This window comes from Diadema antillarum, unplaced genomic scaffold, assembly GCF_040938485.1.
Source record: "Diadema antillarum isolate AM-2024a unplaced genomic scaffold, OU_Dant_1.0 scf00000213, whole genome shotgun sequence".
NCBI lineage: Eukaryota > Metazoa > Echinodermata > Echinoidea > Diadematoida > Diadematidae > Diadema > Diadema antillarum.
In genome coordinates this window covers 333,272-354,871 of record NW_027271102.1, presented here as the reverse complement: position 1 = coordinate 354,871, position 21,600 = coordinate 333,272, and the positions used below count along the sequence as shown (strand labels likewise).

At 37.3% G+C, this 21,600-nt stretch overlaps 1 protein-coding gene across 1 annotated transcript in view; it reads left to right on the top strand.

The window, feature by feature from the left end:
* Window positions 1-14,571, top strand: part of LOC139724420 (WD repeat-containing protein 35-like) — a 54,240-nt gene extending 39,669 nt beyond the window's left edge. The window contains exons 19-26 of the mRNA XM_071635565.1: window positions 1,032-1,308; window positions 3,277-3,552; window positions 4,289-4,363; window positions 5,093-5,158; window positions 7,143-7,275; window positions 8,864-9,080; window positions 9,621-9,689; window positions 14,406-14,571. Coding sequence (XP_071491666.1) covers window positions 1,032-1,308; window positions 3,277-3,552; window positions 4,289-4,363; window positions 5,093-5,158; window positions 7,143-7,275; window positions 8,864-9,080; window positions 9,621-9,689; window positions 14,406-14,571 — 1,279 coding nt within the window. The remainder of the gene's footprint in view (window positions 1-1,031; window positions 1,309-3,276; window positions 3,553-4,288; window positions 4,364-5,092; window positions 5,159-7,142; window positions 7,276-8,863; window positions 9,081-9,620; window positions 9,690-14,405) is intronic.
* Window positions 14,572-21,600: the final 7,029 nt, after the last annotated feature.

The following is a 21,600-nucleotide window of genomic DNA, read 5'->3' as shown; positions in this document are numbered from 1 at the left end:
GTGAGTATTCACAGACTTATGTTTTATTTCCTGACTTACGTTTTATTTCAGCTTTTATGCAACAGGACCCAGGCTCATTGAAATAAATTTTGTGATTTATCAAAGTTTGCCCATGGGCTAGTAAACTGTTATGAAATTGATACAGCTTGCAGCTCCATGTGTATGTCAGCCTGTTTGTGTAATTGGATGTCTGTTGGCATATGCTGTGTGTCATGCCTTCAGGCAATTTAAATGATTGCCATCTTTGGACCTGACGTATACTAGCTTAGTGAATTCTGGCCACTATGTTGTGGAGTCTCAGTACTTTTCACTACTAATATGCATACTGAACCTTTGTGCCAGTTTCAAAGTAGTATCAATAGAATCAGCTTTGAGCTCTGCAAATAGAAGCCTCAGAGTACTTACATTGCATCAAGAACCCTGAGTGGCTGAAGTACTGTACAAGTGGTTGGTTCCTTCACAGAGCACTTCCAAGTGATGTATGTTCACATTAAAACACTCTGATTTGTTTGCATACATTAACTAAAGCTACTGCCATTTAACTTGATTGAAGATTAGTCCCGAGTATACTCAGACAGGTGTCTATGGGAAATGCTTGTTACAGCAAAATCAGCTCATCCTAATGGGTTAATGGGCACTTTAGTGAACATTGAAACTGCTATAATGGGACAATATTACCACATCATTTTTAGCACTTGTTAATTCTTACTACTGAGGCAGGATGAGGCATTTGTTGAATTGGGAATGTGTTCTACCTAACATTCACACAATACAGTTGTGTCATGTAGAATTCAACCAAATTGAGAGAGAAGAAAAGTTGGGAGGAATTTTACATTTTTCTTGATAGGAAAAGATATGATTTTCTGTTTAGAGGCAAGTATTCAAATTTGACTTGTGGTGTATTTAATGTGCATGCATGGGTCCTGAAAACCAATGTGGAATCTTAAAGACCATCCTCACTAAAATTCAGAGTTTTTAGAGTTCATCGCAAAAGACTCTCTCATACCTTGAGCCAACATTGCCACCCGTAGGGACCTTGCCGTCAACCTGCGGATGAAGCTCGGTGACTGGTTCCGCGTCGTCCAGCTGCTCAAGTCTGGCGGCGGAGGGGATGATGTGCAGCTCCAGCAGGCTTGGAACGCCATCGGTGACTACTACGCAGACCGACAGAAGTGGGCCAACGCCGTCACCTACTACCTCCAGGGAAACAACCAGGAGCGGCTGGCTGAGTGCTACTACATGCTGGAAGACTTTGCGGGCCTGCAGAAACTGGCTGATGCACTCCCTGAGAACCACAAACTGCTGCCTGTTAGTATGCCATCAGTACAGTGGACTCCCGTTATAACAAAGTCCTCAGGACCGGCAATTTTATTTTATTATATCGAAATTTTGTCATAACCGAACAAATAAACAATAAAGAACAAAGAGTGGCTAATTTTGCGACCTGAATTTTTACTTCGTTGTAACCGGAATTTCGTTATAACAGTGTTCATTATAATGGGAATGCACTGTATTTGTTTTTTTGATTTCATATTTTGTTTGTTTATCAATTTGTTCCTTTAAAAATTCATGTGTTTATTTTTGCATATTGATGTATTTATGCATTCCTTTATAGATTTACTCATATTTCTGTGTCAGTAAGTGTATATTCGTCACGTTATAAATATGTATCTCATTTTTTTATTTACACATTCATTACCTCATTTCAGAATGCTTAATTTAGCCTTTTTGTTGGGGAATTATTCCTCATTGCAACTTAATGTTGTCTGCTAGGGTATTGTGTTGGCGATATATGGCTCAGTGTGTTGCTAAGTAGAATGTCTTGATGGATGGAATGCATGCCAAGTGGTGTTGATTGATCTTTGGTAGAGTCCCATTCATTCTACCAATGTTATATCAAGCAAGGACTCTCTGCAAAGATGTAGTCTGTCTATGAAATATTATCTGTGAGGATGTCAAATCTGTGTGTGACATTGATTGAAGTAAATGGTTCATTTTAAAATACAGAGAATGGAAATGGTTCACATTTGTATATGTGACCCTGCACCACAAAACCAACAAAAAGTCGCCAGAAATGGATTTTTAGTTAAGGGCAGATTCTGAAAGAGCAGACTGTTTGTTTTAAAATGATGTGTAGCTCAATTGAAATGGACTATCCTAACCTATCTAAATATTAGAAAGAAAGCACACACTGGAAAAAGTGTGAACCGAGAAAAGAGGCTCTGAAGTACAGGGTCTATCTGTTTATTCAAACACTTAGTCTTTACCAAACCGTACTAGCTGTGCGATGAATGAGACAAAGACAGGATGTAAACCACTGGAGCAACAACAATGAAGGGATTATCAGATTAAGTTGAAATTGAGCATGCTCTATTGAAACATTCTGTCTTATGATAAATGCCAACTTTCAAAGCAGTAGCATCATTCCTATAAAAGTTATCAGACTTGAAAGTAAAGAATGTGCAAAGGGATATCAAGAAATTAAAAGGGGCATCTAAGTCATACCTGATCTCACTAATCTACAAAAAAAAAGGGTTGTAGAAAAACTGCTAAAAATGCACTTTCCCATTCATTTTATGATCCCAAACTTGAGAATAATGTAGAAGAAGGGTAGCTCTTTCAGAAAATATGAAAAACTTAATATTGACTTGGTTGACCCATTTCACCTTTTTTGGGTCCGCACATAAAATGAAGGGGTGCGATTTTTTGTTCGTTTTGTGATGCACGGTCACATATAGGTTTGAAGGGAATTTAATGAATCCATGTTACATGGTTTGTGCATGCTTTAATAAGGTGGAGCATTGATCAAGGCATGAATGAATAGTATCAAATAAACTAGGTGAGAAGAAGATCTCAAACTGATTTTGGACATAGCAAGATGGAGAGTGGAGACAAGACTTGACCCCCTGAGGGAAGGGATTTACGAGTTAACCATCATCGTCATCTTCCAAGTTTGCTCCAGGTTTGTCCCTGAAAATGGGGATGGTTGGATTTACTTTACTCCAATAGCAACCACTCTTGTACATTCTTACCTTCTCACCATCTCATCTGATTTCCGGCATCCTCCTTTCTCAGGCCACCCTTCCCAAGCTACTCCTCCACCTATCTCCTCTATGTCTTTTTCAGTCTTCCACACTCTCATGGCTCATCCACTTTCATGATGAAGATGATGACAAACAGGAGTCATAAACTATGGATTAAAATACTGATATAGAGAATAAATGAGGAAATCAAAACGTTGTCTTTATGATTTTATTTTCTCTGCTTCTGTTTCAGGAGACAGCAGCCATGTTTGTCACAGTGGGCATGTGTGCTGAGGCCGTAGGGGCCTACCTCAAGTGCAACCAAGTGAAGAAGGCAGTGGACTGCTGCGTGCACCTCAACCAGTGGGACCAGGCCGTGGAGCTTGCCAAGGCTCACAGTATAAGGGAGATTGACAGTTTGCTGGCCCGGTACGCTGCTCACCTCTTGGACAAGGACAAGCGTCTCCAGGCCATCGAGCTCTACCGAAAGGCCAACCACTACCTTGATGCAGCCAAGCTCATGTTCCAGGTGAGGGATAGACAAGAAAACTGGTCATTATCATCTTCATTATCATCTTCATTATCATCTTCATTATCATCTTCATTATCATCTTCATTATCATCTTTATTATTTCTAGCAACAGTGTTGTCATCATCAGCAGGAGTGGCGTAATTGTCATTATCATTCTCTTTTGATTAGATTTTGTATCATCTTTTTTTTTTAATTTAATTTTGATAATCTTTAGCAGCTTCTTCCTCACTCTTCTCCTTATTCTCCTTATTACTCCTCTTATATCTGTCATTATCCTTTTTATCTTAGTCCTCATACCCTCTTCCATACATGTATGTGTCCTGGTCATTGATAAGATTCATAGTCGTCAATATCTATGTAAGCACATTTGGGTCCATTTGCAATATGATTAAACATCTGCAAAGTTAGTGTGTTGTTAGAATTCATAAAAAAAAAAAAAAAAAAAACATGAGTCACTTAGTAGTCATAAAAATTGATTAAAAGTGTCAGATTTAGACAGGGTTGTGTTTTGTCTGTATTGATAAAGGTCTGAAAGATTTGAGTTGACTCAATCTGACAGGCAAGTATGGCAATGTGCTATGGATTAGGGTTCGTATGAAGTAGTATAGAGTCATGAGAACAGACTTTAATAATGTCAATGTTATGACCATGCTATTTGATGGTATTGAAAGACCCATTTAGTTGAGTCTTTAGTCAGTTGGAAAGTGAATTATGTGCCATTTCTCATCTACAGCTTGCCCAAGAAGAGAGCAAGAAGAAAGTGAAGCCACTTCGAGTCAAGAAGATGTACGTCCTGGGGGCACTATTGGTGAGTGTCTAACCATGGTACATCTCTATTCCACTCCACTGCCCTGGGTCATAGAGTTCTAGTCTCATGACAGAATTCAAACACATGCATTGTTTGTGTTGACTCTGTCTCAATACATCGTCAACATGTTAAGTCCAGGCACGGAAAGCTAGATTCCACAGGTATGGAGATATGGTGGTTCTTGAGTGAAAAGATTTGATGTTCTCATATGGTTCTGTTATATACCTAGAGGCAGTTAGGCAGTACAGGCAGATAATATATAACAATGCAAACACAATCATGCAATTACACTCCATATGAAATGCTGTCTCTTTGAAGCACTACATTTATGTGTTCTGTAAAACGCTAACCCTTTATTAAAATTCTTTGCAATTATGTTCAGATTGTGAATGAATACAAGCCACTGCGATAATGTCACTTTTTTATGTGATAGAGTGAGTTTTATCATAGAACATTTTCCTTCTAGGAGTAAGAACGCAACATGCAAAAAAAAAGATTTTGAGATCAAATTTGACATTGACATATAGAGAATTTCTTTCTGATGTTTGCATTCACTACCATTGATTGATGTGGATAGTATCGATGTAAACATCACTGAATCATGAACTTTAATCCAGCACGAGTATCATTAACAGAATTGTACATTGCCTTCTAGAAATGGTAATTGGCAGTATTTACAATAGTTGCATTATCTTCAATGCTGAATTTGTCATTTGTCAACATTTGCAGATTGAAAACTACCATGAGCAGATGAAGATCCAATCCAAACTGAAAACCAAGAGCAAGAAGACTGAGGTAACTGATCTGAGATGGTTGCTTATAAAAATGAGTTATAAATATGTATCATCATTAAGGTAGTAGCAGTCCTTTCCAGTTGTATAAAGTCTTACTGTTAGTGATTTATTTTGTTTTTATGCCTCCGCCACGAAGTGGTGCCGGAGGCATTATGTTTTCGGGTTGTCCGTCCGTCCGTCCGTCCTTCCGTCCATCCGTCTTTCCGTCCGTCCGTAATGAATTTTGTGGACAAGGTAACTATCAAAACCTGTTGAGGTATCCTAATGAAACTTGGCATGTACGTGTATTAGGGAGTGAAGTTGTGCCTATCAACTTTTGGGTGCACATGCTCAAGGTCAAAGGTCAAAAGGTCAAGGTCAAATACGTAAAATTTCACTATTTCCACCATATCTATGCAATGCCTCAAGATATTTTCTTGAAACTTAGTGTATACATGTATTACCCAATTTAGATTCTCTGGTGAAAGTTTAGGTCATGAGGTCAAAGGTCAAAGGTCAAAAGGTCGAGTAAAAGTATTAAAACTTCTTTTTTTTTTCTCTGTAAATTGGAAAATTGTTCAAGGTATCTTCATGGAACATAGTATATACATGTACTGACTGGCAGTGATTATCTAGAGAATGTAGGGTTCATGGGGTCAAAGGTCAGGGGTCCAAGGTCAAGTGCAACACTTCAAAATTTTACTATTTCCCTCATGTTCATGCAATGCCAGCAGGATTATTTTTTTTTTACACTTGGTGTATGCATGTGTAACCTAATAGAAATTCTCTGGAGAGTTTTTTTTTTCTTTTTCTTTTTTTTTTTTTTTGCCTCAAAGGTCAAAGATCAAGTGAAAGTGCTGAACTAACTTTTTCCTCATATCTCGGAAGTGGCTCAATTTATCGTGAAACTTACTGCATATTTATGCATGTTCTACCTGAAAGTGATTATCTTATGAATTTTAGGGTCAAAGGCCAGATGAACATGGTAACAATTTACTATTCAGTACAGAAATTGCACTTTTTCTCCATACCGGTACCATGAAAATTACTCAATGCATAAATGTATGAATGGGTCAAAGTCAAGTTAAAGTCCTTAAATCCCCAAATACATGCTCTCCTATTCATCCAATTAAACCAAGGTCAAGGAAGGTGAACATTCAACACATTTGTGACAAACTTGTCACTTCAATATTTTGCCAGTTTTGTGAAAATGTAATCACACATTGTCCACATGTACTATCTAGACCTATTAGGAGAATCATGCATTATGGCGGAGGCATACCAGTCGCCATAGCGACATTTCTAGTTGTTAAACAAGTTCAGGATTGACTCCAGGTGTGCTTTATTAGACAGATAACAACCAAACTACAAAGTCCACAGAAGTTAAATGATGAGCTTGAAAATGGATTTTCATTTTGTTTGTGGCAAAAGATTTGTTCAGAATATGAATAAATTACATGCCGAGATGTTTTCAACTGGTTGAAACACAAATAGATATTGAAACAGTACTATTAAAACAATAGTGAATCTTCAAGGGTGAATATCTGGACCCCATTTAAAAGAGAACAAAAAACAAAGCGTAAAATCCAACCCTTGCTATGCCAATTTTATTAGCCCTCCTTATATTTATACATGTAATTTACACTTCGGTTTGAGAGAAAATGAACATTGACAGTTTAGTATACCAATGATCACAATGCCACTGTTGCTTTTCATTGATATGTTTCATTGATATGTTTCATTGATATGTTTCATTGATATGTTTCATTGATATGTTTCATCAATATGATTCATTTATATGTTTCGTTGAAATGTTTCATCAATATGTTCCATTGATATATTTCATCAATATGTGTCATTGATATGTTTTATTGATATGTGTCCTTGATATATTTCATTAATATGTTTCATTGATATGCTTCATTGATGTGTTTCATTGATACGTTCCATTTATATGTTTCGTTGATATGTGTCTCAGTATTGGTGTTATGAATTCACAATGACAGGCAAGTTCTGCCTTGGCTGGTCTGCTAGAGGAAGAGGCCTTGGCGACCTCTGACACCAAGCTAATTGATAATGCCTGGAGAGGGGCTGAAGGGTTCCACTTCCTGCTCCTAGCTCAGCGACAACTCTATCAAGGTGAGGAGACATCGAGGCACAGAGAGAGATATTTACTGTATATTACTCTCAAGTGATATACCCACACACATCTAAATATGTTTCATATACGTCTAAATTATGATTCATATACTGTAAAAATTGATATTTTTGCATGAGTAATTTTTCATGCGCAACTGAGTGTGATGAACTTCACATATTTTTATGCCTCCGCCACGAAGTGGCCGGAGGCATTATGTTTTCGGGTCGTCCGTCCGTCCGTCCGTCCCGTTTTGTTTTTGTCGATATCTCAAGAACCGTGTGGTGGTTTTATATCAAACTTGGTATGAGGGTATATCCTTGGGGGATAATACTTTGTGTGGATTTTAGGGTCACAGGGTCAAAGGTCAAAGGTCACAGGTTATTTTGTGGAAAAAAAAATTGAAATTTCATGTTTTTCTCCATATCTCGCAAATGGTTCAAGGTATCTTCATGGAACTTAGTATATATGCTTGTACCGATGGGCAGTGATTATCTAGGGAAGTTGGGGGTCATGGGTCAAAGGTCAGGGGTCAAAGGTCAAGGTCAACTCCTCAAAATATCACTACTTTCCTTAAAATGCAATATGCCTGAAGTTTTTTTTTTTTTAAACTTGATGTATGGCATGTATTACCCAATATATATTTTTTGGGAAGTTTCTTGCCAAAAGGTCAAAGGTCAAAAGGTAAAAGGTCAAGTGAAAGTGCTAAATTGCACTTTTTCCTCCATATCTCGAAAGTAACTCAAGGTATCATCATGAAACTTACATATTTATGCATGTTCAACCTAACAGTGATTCTCTTTGGAACTGTGAGGTCAAAGGTCAAAGGCCAGGTTTAGATAATGCTATTTTCCCATTTGATACTGAAATTATACTTTTTCTCAATACCTTGAAAATTACTCCATGCATAAACTTATAAAAGGGTCAAAAGTCAAGTAAAAATCATCAGTTCCCCAAGTACCTGCACTCTGACATTTTAATCATTCATCCAATTGAACCTAGTTCTAGGAAAGTGAACGTTCAGCACATTTGTGTCAAACCTGTCATTTTAATATTTTGCCAATTGTGTGAAACTGTCATCACACATTGTCAAGACATTGTACTATAGACCTATTAGGAGAACCATGCATTATGGCGGAGGCATATCAGTAGCCGTAGCGATATATCTAGTTAATTCTTGGAATCAAGACGCTACATAGTGGTACATATAGTGAGCAAAAATATTTGCATGCTTTTATTTTCACGCTAGTTTCTGGTTGTGCCAAATACGGGAACATTTCCACAGCGTGAATATTTCCACTTTTACAGTATATACATATATCTCTTACATATTTTGATGATAAGTTCATTTGTTTTGATACAGCTTCCACTATACATTGAATGGGCAGTGTGTGATACTAAAATCTTAATATTTATTGCAAGAAAGCAGTATAGGTAGTCAATCACTGGTAGCCAAATTTAAGTCAGAAATGCTCAATGCAAGTCAGTAAGTATCCTGTGTAAGTACCCTACAGTGAATCAAGATGGGAATAGGTGTTGTATTAAAGGGAACCTCACTGCCATTCTTCTGTTTGTCCGAATTCTGTGCAGGTTATGTAGATGCCAGCATGAAGACTGCCCTTCACCTGCGAGAGTACGATGACATCCTGGACCCTGTGGACATCTACTCACTCCTGGCCCTGGCCTCGTGTGCCAACCGGGCCTTTGGCACCTGTTCCAAGGCCCTCTCCAAACTGGAGTCCCTGGAGGGACTGAGTGCGGAGCAGCAGCAGCAGTTTGAGGGACTCTCCTTGGAAATCTTCACAAAGTAAGGCTGGTTTTCATTGACTGACATATACTCTGGGTCAAAGGTTATGGGGGGGGGGGCATGATGGATTTGATGAGGAGAAAGTTTGCAAAGTTTTCAGTTTGATATTAATAGGACCTTTTCCTTAAGATCTTCTCTGAAGTGAAGTTGTGATGGAAAGGTTGGGATGGGGGGGGGGGAGAACTGAGAAAAAAGGTGGCAGTTTTAGAGCTCATCAGTGCAAATTTCAAAGTATAATTTTTCCTCAGACATGGTTGGTTCGTATGAAGTGTGGTACTTATTGAATGTTGTACAAGCCAATCATTATTTACTTCATCCTGGTTTGTTTGTACTAAACCTGGAGAGGGTAAAAGAAAAAAAAATGTACCATTTTGAAAATGTACCATTTTGGCATTGCTTCTCTAAACCTTTATTTTTAGGTGTGTATGGACGGGCCTATTGAGACACTTACCATCAATTTCATTGAATTATGAGATAAATCCCACTATGGTTTAATTGATCTCTCCATCTCTCTCTCTATCTCTTTGTCTCGCCCTCCAGACATTCTCCCAAAGATGCAAGGACTAACAAAGTGGAGTGTCCTAACTGTGATACAGTCATCCCAGACTGGTAAGTAGACCACTGGCCTCCTCCATACCTCCCTTTCCCCCTTTTACACCCTCTACGGACCATAGACAGGGTTCACATCAGTAACTGGATAGGACAAATTCTAGAAATTTCCTTACAGCGAATAATTTCCTGGTATCGCATAGCAATAAGCGAATAATTTCCTGGTATCGCATAGCAATTTGCTATGCATTTTGGTGTGACTGCTATACAAAATGTCATTTGTGTAGCAATTTCAGTACATAGAATTGTACATCAGTTTCTTGAAAATATATGTCCATCGACTAAAATTGCTAGTCATTTTCAAGAAAGAAAATTATTCTGTGCCTGATATTGTTGTTTTAATTGTCCTGCCAGAAACATAGGGTAAAATGATTATTTGTCTTATCTGTTTAAGATGATATGATTTCTACTGAGAAAACATGGAAAACACCATGTTTGCCTAATGTAGCCATAAGCAGTGGAGTGAAGGTAATAGCTTAGTATACAAAATGTAATGATATCAAATAGTAACTCATTTCCCCCTTTTTGTTTTATGATGAAGAAACTATGAGTTTGTAGTAGTAGTGAGAAGTACTTTCAAAGCAAAAGAAAAACTAGTATATTGTCACTAGCAAGGGGTTGCCAGCTAGTGCAACTGTAGTGCCACTGGCTTTTTCCAATTTGTGGCGTCTTTTTTTTTTTTTTTTTTTGAGTGACCATGTCTTATATAAGGTGGCATCATTGACTTAATCAGTTTCTGATCAGTTTACTGACATTTCTGTATGTGATATTGTGGCATGGACAGTTTGGATGCTATACCCAATCCGAAGACCAAAGCGTTACCTACGTAAGAGGGTGTGATGTGACTGGTGTGTTGTGTCCTCTGTGGTGTTTTGTGTGGTATTCATTGTTTGTTGCGTAGTATTTGTTTTGTGTCGTGTGTTTTTTTGCTGAGTATTGTATGTTTTGTGCTACATGTTGGTGTGTGGCTGGTGGTGGTGTTGGTTGTGGTGGTGTTGGTGTTGGTGTTGGTGTTTGTGTAAAGTGGTGGTGTCGGTGTGTGGCATGTTTGTAGAGTACATGTGACCTGTGACCACAATGTCCTGATAGAGTTGCGAACATTAATGCCAAGAAGTCTGCAAAGTAAGATAATTTGGCTAAAAAAAGGAAAGTAATTTTAAATTTGTTGAAACCTTAAAGTGTAGGATTGTTTTGATATTTGAGATTTATTATGTTTTTGTGAAGCATTTGTCTGTGATGTTTTGAATCAACGCATATTGATGCCTTATTTCCCACATGCTCGGCAGCAACTAAACTTGAATGCTGATTTTCTCATAACTGTTTACGTATAGTAGCCCACACTCTTACCATTTGTGTAGTAGGTTTTTAGAAATAGAGTGGGACAATTTCAGTACCTCAGTGGTGGGATTGGAGTCAGAAGGATTTAAAAACCCAAACATCAGATTCAGTCTTGGCAACTTCATCAGGCCCGTGTGGTGATAGCTTGCATAATGATGTGTCCACACTGTTGTAAATGTGTACTATATTTGAGAGAGCTCTGGTGAAGTTTGCATGAATTTTCAGTCTTCATGTTGTGTGATCTTCCTTTCACTTTTTTTTCAGCTGAATTGCACAAATTTTGTGCTTAGGCTCAACTGTTCTTGATGTCATGAAACTGTTCAAGATGCAGCAAATATTGCCAAGAGATATTAGCAGGACCTTCTCACAGAGCAGTTACCAGTATTTTGCAATTGAGTTTTCAAGTGTAATCTGAATTTCACAGCAGTATATGTGAACAGATAAATTTTCACATCCACCCATATGATTTGTAAAAGGTACATGTGATATTTTCTCAGGGGAATGCACAGGTAATTGTCATAATGTTACACACACACAGGCACACAAACATACACAAATCAGTGTTTTTCAATTCCATCTCACTACAGTGGTGTGTGGTGTTTTGAGCTTGGATTGCTTTCACCTCTTTTTTATGTGTGTTTTGACCAGTGAATATTTGCCTCTGTTCAGTCTGTAATCTAAGCTGTTTTACTGTCCAGCCATGTACAGATGTAATTATACCTGAAACTTGACTTAAGTCAAACAAGATCAGGATGTTAGCATAAAGCAATCTATTTATCCAGCCAGATTGATGGAGTTTGACTTTAAAATTTGCATGCTTCCAATCTCTTTGGAATTATTCCTTTAATATGCAAAGACAGAAAATAATAGATCTATTCTTATTGTAGGCATGCTCTGTTCCACAGCCACGCTCTAAGATGTGTGAATTTGTCAGCGTAAGTGAAGGGAAACAACTTTCCCCCCTCCCCAACAGAAAAATCAAAATAGAACAAAACATGATTTTGAGAGTTACATTGCAGTGATTGCCTTACTTTTATTTTACCAAGAATTGGCATTCCTGTTAATGTTCAAGTGATTATGTAATCAGTTGAGCAATATCATAGCCATGTGAGTAGTCACAACGAATTCACTGAGACAAGAGGCACACTGATGTGTTCAAAGTTTTGCGAACAGCCATAGTTGGCCTTCCTGTGGCCCTACATAAACTGTAGTGACCATACTGTATCATTGGCCTTCAACTACTACCCACAGTGACCATTTCACCCACAGTAGTCTCTCAGGAAGGCTGGTATGAGCCAGTAGGGATTAGGAGGATTATGTAATCCTTATCCATTGACAATTAAGCATCAGGCGATCAGTGATTTATTGGCAGAGAAAGTAAAGTTGAGGGATAAGGCAAGTGGTCCAGGTGAGCAGGGGATTAAAGCAATTAGTTCTTTTTACGAAAACTTTTTTTGCTTTTTTTGTTGTTGAAAGTTTTTGGACATAAATGTATCACCAAATTGCACGAATCAAGAAACATGGATGAGGGTTTAAAGGACAAGTCCACCTTCATATACATAAGGATTGAGAGAATGCAGCAATATTAGTAGAACACATCAGTGAAAGTTTGAGGAAAATTGGACAATCCGTTCAAAAGTTACGAATATTTTAAGTATCTGTGCAGTCACTGCTGGAAGAGAAGACTACTACAGTGTATGATGTCACATGCGTACAACTATATAAGGAAAATAAAAAGAGAATTTCACAAAACTTTACTTTTTGAATAAAGTGCACATTTCTTCGACTTGCTACTGACGTATGTTAAGGGTAATATTATTCCCCTGCCTTCTGAAAGAGAGAAGTCGAGTGTTCTTTTGTCATGCGAGAAAAATTGAAATATGTTGAATTTTCTTTATTCTTTCTTTATATCGTTGTACTCATATGACATCACAAGCTATAGTAGTCTTTTTATCCAGCCGTGACTGAGCAGAAACTTCAAAAATTCATAACTTTTTAACCGGCCATTGTCCGATTTTGCTCAAACTCTCACTGATGTGTTCTACTAATATTGCTGCATTCACTCAACCCACATGTCTATGAAGGTGAACTTGTCCTTTAAAGTCTGTAATGAGATATTTCTGATTCCCTGGTGGCCTGGGGATTCCTAACTCTCTCTCTCTCACTCTTTCTTTTTACTGCAGTTTAGTTATAGTTTAGCTTAATTCCAGTATCAGTACCTTGCCTCCTTGGGCATTCAAATTTACCTGCTCTCTTCTTATATTTCTCTTTTGTGTACTTTGGCAGAGCAAATCACTTTGAGGATTTGCTTGTATCAGAGTGAAACAGTTATTTTGTTTTCACAAGTTGCTTACAAGTTACACTGTACATATGTACAATGTACAAAGTACAAAGATGGTTTGTCTCAGAACCAAATATTTTTTTTTCTCTGTAGAAGGAACAAACTCTGCCACACTCTGTCCTTATAGTCTAAAAATATGAAGCAAATCATTTTACACGACTGCAGATGTGAACAAGTGCGAATTAAAAATGGATAATGCCTCTTGGTGAGCCAATCTGCCCACATCAATTTGAGCAGTGGTATTGTTGTATGATAGTGAAAGGTAATCAGATTTGGACAAGATAGCTTGGAAATCAAGCAGTGGATCATTTGTCCAATTTACAAGCCATTGAAGGCATATGTTGCAATTTTGGTTAGTGGTAATTACTGCATTGCGCCATCAAGCCGTAACACAGTAAATGGGCTGAATGGCCCACTCTGGCATGCTGACATGATGATTGCAAAATCAGAAAACAAGTCAAGGAATAATGGTCACAAAATCATGTGAATCCTTTTTGTTTTCCAATTTTATTCCTTTATATATATATATCATTAAAGGGGAAGGCTAGTAACTGATCAGTGGGAATCAGTGGAAATGCTGGGAGATGATTGTTCCAATCCTTATGGGATTCATTGAAGAGTCCATTGTATATCTATTGTTGTGTGAAAATGATTTGCTTCAGAATGGTCTCATATTCAAGTAATGTGCAGTTTTAATGCTTCCAGGTTAGCGTCCCTGGTCAGTGACAGAGCATTAATCTGCACATTACTTGAATATGAGACCGTTCTGAAGCAAATCATTTTCACACAACAATAGATATACAATGAACTCTTGAATGAATCCCATAGGGATTGGAACAATCATCTCCCAGCATTTCCACTGATTCCCACTGACCAGTTACTAGCCTTCCCCTTAAAAAAAAAAAAAAAAAAACACAAAAAAAAACCCCACAAAAAACAGAGAGGGGAATGCCAAGTACCTTGGCACATAAAGGTTTGATTTATTCTCTTACTTCTTTGGTTCTTCTTTGGCTTTCACTCCCTGTCTTTCTTCCTAGGATGGGATCGTGTCCAAACTGTGAGATCAAATTCCCCACGTGTATCGTGACGGGGCGGCCACTGCTGGACTACCAGTTCTGGATGTGCAACACCTGCAAGCACCGTGCCTATGAGAACGACATCCGCACTATGTCTACCTGTCCACTCTGCCACACCCAGATATGAATGCAACCCCCTCCCTCATTCCCCCCCCCCATCACTTCCTGTCCTTTTGCCTGTAAAGCCTCAATAAGAGCTTCTGTAAGAGGAATCCTGCCTCACAAAAGTAAACAAACAACACAGAACTGATGCATGTTTTTGATTAACAGCCAGCTTGAATTTTATCAATGGGTCTGGTTTATCATGCTGTGTTCATTTAATTCCAGGGTTCTCATCCATGTTCCCTCATATGAGATTTTGCTCCGTCTCATTTCTCCCTTCTCAAAATTTCAGAGACCTTGAAATAATACTAATGTTTGGATATTCACCAAAATGTGGTGCTTATGCAGCCAAAGAATTCATATTTCAGATTTTAATAACTTCCTCAGTTTTTCTTACAATTTTTCACTAGGAACAAAACCACTCAGAAAGACACACCTTCATTTTTTTTTAGAATATTTTTTTTCCATGTTATGTTTGGGATATTGCTTTTTTCTCTCTTTTATTAATGTACTGTAAGGAATGAAGTACAAATTATGTAGAACTAGGAAGCAATATCAAATTTTATAATTGAAATCAGGCAAGTCATGCTATTGGCTTACCTTTTTCTACATTGTTATGGGATAAGCAAAGCTGTCTGCATTTTTTATCTTATAGTATCCCTCCTCTTCAAGTTACATAAGAAATGTTGAGTGATGTTAATGTAACATAGTACTGGATTTGTTACACCAGCAGAGAGAATAATTACTGCTTCAACAGCCAGATGAAAATCATGTACTCTCCAAACTTTGTGAGACAAGAAATTTTAAGTCGAGTTATTTTGTTTTATAGTTAAAAAATAGAAAGAATTCAAGCTTTTCTCTCAGATTACTTGATATGTGGTCCAAAGTAGTTGTAATAGAAACCAGTATATTTCTAAATGTCTGAAACAATGTGTTTTTAACGTCCTTTATGAAATAATAGTTAACTTGCAATACTAGTATTTTTAGGGGGGCTGTTTGCGAATATTATCCTGGATATGGTTTCACAATTCAAAATGATTAGAATAATGCATCCATTTTCTTCTGTGGGACCCAGCTTTCTACAGTGTATGTGCATGTAAATGGTTTGTGGGTGTTTCCCAAGAATGTATGAAGCTTTAACAGACCATCCACTACATGGATATTGTTAAATCTTATTATGTAAATACTCATGGACATGATGTACAGCCATTCATGCATCTGTAAATATATATTTATGTGTAAACATACTGCTTTGTGTGTGTTGTACAGTATGTTCATTGAAAATGTGATGAGCTGGTTTCTAGTGTATTCAACTTTGTAGACATTTTTCCTCTGAGGATTTGGGAAAAAGATATTCCATCCACCTATGTGTAAAAAATGCATTTCAATACTGGTATGCAATTTACATGCATATTAGTTGTTGCTATGTCAGTTAAGCCTCAGAGAGGCTTTATGATTGTTAGGAACAACCTTTCTCATGCAGGTGTGCATAGAATTTGATTAATGAACTGGTCTATTGAAATTGGAAATGTCAGTATAATATCCAGTACTGAATTTTGTCCTCTTCTTCAATATCTCATCGGAATTTTACTCTCTGGGAGCAAATATGTGACATCCCCCGGTGGCCTTCCACAAACCCAAGCTGATAAGCACTGTGAACATTAGATGGACATGCTACTTTGGTATTAATCTTACCCAGTTGAAATTATCAAAGCTGTACCTTGGCTGAATTTCTGTCATTTCAATTCAATGACTTCATTGCAGGACAGACCTCACCACTGAAACAAAATTAGAATTAAGGCCTTTCTGAATGAAGCTTGTCAACAGTTCTTGTTACATGAAAAAGTGTATACCTTTGAAATGAGCAGTGGCTTCCAGTGAAGATTATAGGGGCGTACCTGTAGTGTTCTGTGGTAATAAACCTATGTTTGTGTGTTCCAACACACACAATGATACACACAAGGACCAGTGTCTGTTGCCTGTCACTACTCCGAGGTCAACTCTACCAGTAACACATGATTAGAGAAGGGAAATTGTAAGCTAAGCAAAGGGATTCATTTCCTCTGGGGACTTGTGTGCCCTTGATTAACAAGAAAAGGATTATCCAAAACAGAACAAAATAATAAGAATAAAAGGAAAAAGAAATAGATCTTGAAACATTCACACGTGACTTAAAAAAACAATGAAACTAAGATGAAGATCTGAGATGTTTCAGTGTCCTTGTGTGTTCAGTCTATAAATGATGCCCTTGGTGTGATGATCAGAGACTATTCAAATGTACAAGTCCATTGATTTCGGACTTCAAGCTTTGATATAGCTTACAGCCTCACAGCACTCGGTGAATTATATCAAAAGTACTCAAAATAATAGATATATATACATTGTAAAGAGACAACATATCATTGTTGTAAATTATAGAATTAAAACATGTGTGACTGAAAAGAACTGCGAAGCTACCACCTTGAATGAAAGTGTCTTGATTTCTGTGCTGATGACACTGAATTGAGAATAAACACCTTATACAATTGATGAATGGATATTTTGTCGTGGCCACTTGTCTTTTCTCTGAAAGTGTTGAATGCTGTTGGTTGCAAGACCTAGATTCTTGTTTGTTTTCCTGGATAGTACTAATCTAATCTCTCTACATGTACCCGGTGTCCAGTTGACATGTTTGATTGGCCTGTACATGTGAATTTCCTTTATTAGAATCATGCCTGTAAATAGCTTCAATTAGTCACAAGTTTTGTTCTTCTAACTTCAACTGATGTACCAAATGTAAAGCCATTGATAGGAAAGTTTGGAAGTTTTTGCTATTTAACCTGACTAGAATTCTCATGTCTAGGTGAAGATGACATGGCAATGTTTGATATGTTTTGTTTTGTTTTGTTTTGTTTTGTAGTGTCATTTTTTTATTATTATTATTATTTTTTTATTTATTTATTTATTTATTTATTTTTTATTTATTTATTTATTTTTTTTTTTTTTTTGGGGGGGGGGGGGGGGTCATATCATTGTACAAAGTGATGTCCTGGAGAAATTCTCCAGGTGAACTTCATTTGTAATCAAATAACCAGACGTTTGCCTTTCCTCATATTGATGTGATAAGGGCATGAAGTGTATATTTGTTCAAGCCTTCATGGTTATCATCACAATGTGAATATCTACTTTATGACTAAAAGGCAATGGTGGTATACCTAATTCTTTCGCATGAGTCTATGCAGGTCTTGGTGAATATTTTGCAAACATTATTTCTTTCCAACTTGCCCTTCCCAACATACTGCCACATGTTATAAGTCCATTTACAATGTGGTACGTACTTGTAGTTCTCACCGTGTGTTACTGGATCACAAAGAATGGTCTCTCAAAGTTTAATATTGTTACTGGACTGAAAGGAACCATATCCTGGAAGTGAATGTTGACTTGTGGCAATTTATGATAACCTCAAAATCACTTATGTGGCCTAGTGAATATCTAAGTACTGCATTATATTCTATAATAATTTTTCTACTTTTTCTTTAGACTACTGGCCACAAAATCCCTTCCAACCCAAAATTCTCCCAGTGTCAATCAAGTCAAAAGTGCTAATGATTTACGAAAGGCAATGAAATGCACCTTTCCTAACCTGAGCGTAACTTGTATGTTTTCATATGACTAGCATGATTAACAACAGACAGTGCAGGGAAACCTGCAAGTTGGTTCCTTGTGAAATTTTTGTTAGTTGCACACATGCAGAAATATCTGGTTATACAATTGTAGAAATATTTTTATAAAATATCTGGCACATATTTAGATATTCTTTTGGCCACATAAGTAATGATCAGGGTATTATAAATAGATAAAGTCAACATGCATTTGCACTGCATAGTTCTTTGAACCAGTGTGCAAATGGGGGTGGGGGAGGGGCATTGGAGTAAAGCCTCCCTGTTCAGTGTAATGTACTGTACACATGTACAGTGTGCTACCCTGGGTGGGTGGGCAGAGTGATTGTCAAGTTCAAAAACAAGTCTGAAGACAATGCAACCAGCAGGAAATTAGAAGAGACGGATGGAACAAACCACAGTCGACACCCAGTTTGGGTGGGCATCATTGTGCCTAGTAACACATGACAAGCCTAGACACTTTGATCCCTCATTCCCCACAATCTACCAGTACAGGGAATCTCTTCATAATGGGCTACTGTAAAAGCATTAATTTTTGCAAGGGTAATTTTGCCTGTTTGGCTGGGTAAGATGAATTTTGCTTTATTTTTAATTCCACAGAATCAAACATATTGTAGATACAGTTACATATAGCATAAAAAAAGAAAAAAAAATGTGCATGCTCTTATTTTTGCACTTGTTCCTTGTCACATGAAATGCACACACACTTCCCCTTTTATAGTATTTAGGACCACTGATATTTCCTCATTACATTGCATGTCTTGTTATATCAGGGATAGAAATGAAAAAATTTTAAGAGGAACTAGACCTGCAAAATTACCTCACTTTTTCAGGTATCTGAAAGGTTCCACTGTACTTTCTACATGCAGATCAATGTAAACTTGTTACTAATGTGCATTATATTCCAGCTTCTCATGTGAAGGAATCATGACAACAGTGTCATACCCAGGCTGTACAAGATGCATACATATCTGCAAAGCTAACACTGCTAAACGGTGACATGTGTATTAGGTGTATTACCTTTGTATTCTATTGGGGTGTTGCAAGAAAGTCGAGTTGCAATCAATACCCAAATCTATTGCAATTTTTGCAATAGATAGATTAATTGCAACTTGTAATCAGTCGCAAGTTTCTGTTGCAAAAAAGGAGCTTGCAATTAATTGCAGGATTAGTGATTGATTTCAGGGAGTTGCAATTGATTGCAACTTTCTTGCAACACCCCCTAAGTCTTATAGTGGTGGCAACAGGAGGGGATGATAGTCATGATATTTTGACAATTATGATGATGATATTGATGTTGATGATGATGAATATTTTTCTCTACCGAGCAGAGGAGAGGTTGAACTTTTGGAGAACAAATCAAAAACACAACAGACAAGCATTTGTTGTATTATCTTGTATGCCTATTAGGCATTTTATTTAAAAATTATGCCCACACTCTGTAGTACCATGTAAGAACACCCCACACTCTCTCTCTCCCTCTTATCTCTCACACTGCCAATGAGTTACCCTCATTAGCAAGCCATACAATAGCAGATTTGCAATCATAATCTTAAATACAAAAAAAAAAAAATACAAGTATGCTCATACACAAATCATCCACTGCTATGTCAGTTATACAAACATTAAGTATATCACAAGTATCTGCCAACTGTCTTTTGGAAACACAAAAATAATTTTGGTGTCTTCATATCTCTTTCTCTCTCTTTGTACTTAAATACTGACGGCTACAAAACAAGGTATGACAATTTACATATTATCTCCTTTTCCCCTCTCTGTTAATGACAAAGCAAACAAAATATTTTTTTTTTTCTGACGGTCAGCAGAGTGCAGCATACTTGGCTATGTACTTCCAGCCTAAAGAAGATCAGTGCCTCAAGAAAAAAACCACCTTATGAACACCACAGGTATGATATGAGAAACAAGACATGAGCGATCTACTACAGAGACTGATGTCTATAGGCTTGTTCTGAAGCACAAACAGCAGATGGAAGTCGCTAAGACTGAATGAGTGCTACAATCAGTTGTTCTTGACATCGAGGGCAGGCCTTGTAGCAAGCATCGCATCACATCATATACAGCAAGGATGGATACATGGATGGATCAGTTGACAAAATTCATCTACAAGTATCGGATCATTTGAAATAGATGAGAAATACACATAAAGGCAGATAGTAGTGATTCTAATACCCTGTGTGCTGTTCCAGCGATATTCCTATGTCCATATATGCTGCTTTTTTTTTTTTGGGAAAAATATTTGCTAGTAATGCAGAAGTCCCACTGTCTTCCATGTCTCATACCTTCACATAAATGTAACCAAGTCCACATTGCTGTAATATCTTAAATAAAGACAGTCTTCTTGTTGATACAGACTTCTAAAACCACACGAGGATTCAAAGAAAACATGATGGTATGACACTGATGGGATTATAACATCCCCCAACAAAGACAACAAGAAGTAAGAACAAAACAACACTAAGGATTTGGAAGATCAAAGCAAACAACTTATAAGGGAAAGTTTGTATGAAGAGGATACAGTGGATACCATTGACCATGACTTGGTCCACAGTAATGACTATCTGTTTATCTCTGGCTGGTCAGACTACAGTACACCATATAAGCTACACTTGACTGATCCATAGCGATTAAACAAAAATGGAAACGAGACACAGAAGGTACTGAAGAGAAAGAGAACAACAGTCTTTGATGATTAGCTTTAAGTTCTACAGCCGATGGGCAGCATTTCCCAGTGCTTATTGGTCGAGATATGAAAACAGATATATACTTGTTATACTGATAAAAGAACAAACAAGGCATAATCCCTTTTCCCTTTTTTGATTACATGCAGGAATGCCTTTACGTGATCATGCATACATCACTTTATTCCTTCAGAGCTTACATCGGGGCTAATAAATATTTCTAAGTCAACACTGCGGTGTGAACAAGTCAAAGGTGCGATTTCATAGAGTATTCTGGAATGCTTGTGTTGGAAATGCTGTCAGTACACTTTTTTGTTTTCAGAAAGCAATAAAATTGAATAAAGCAAGAATGCCCCAGCATTACACACTGACTCCCAAAGACACTACAAATGTTGTGGTGGCTGATTTCAAACTTTGTTGAACTTTGCTGTGTTGTTTAATGATGTTCTAATGGATAAAAAGTGATAAGGCTCACAAGAGCTTTAAGAAAGAAACCATTTGTCACAATATAAATATCACCAACCAGAATCACCATGCTAAAGTAGTATAGAATACTAAACTGTTCATTATAACATTACTGACTGTGAGGAGTAACTAAGTATGACTATAAAATCTGATGACTCACTGATTTGACAGCTTTTTGTCTCATTTATGATTAAATATCAATCAAAACTTTTTTCACCAAGTATCAGATAC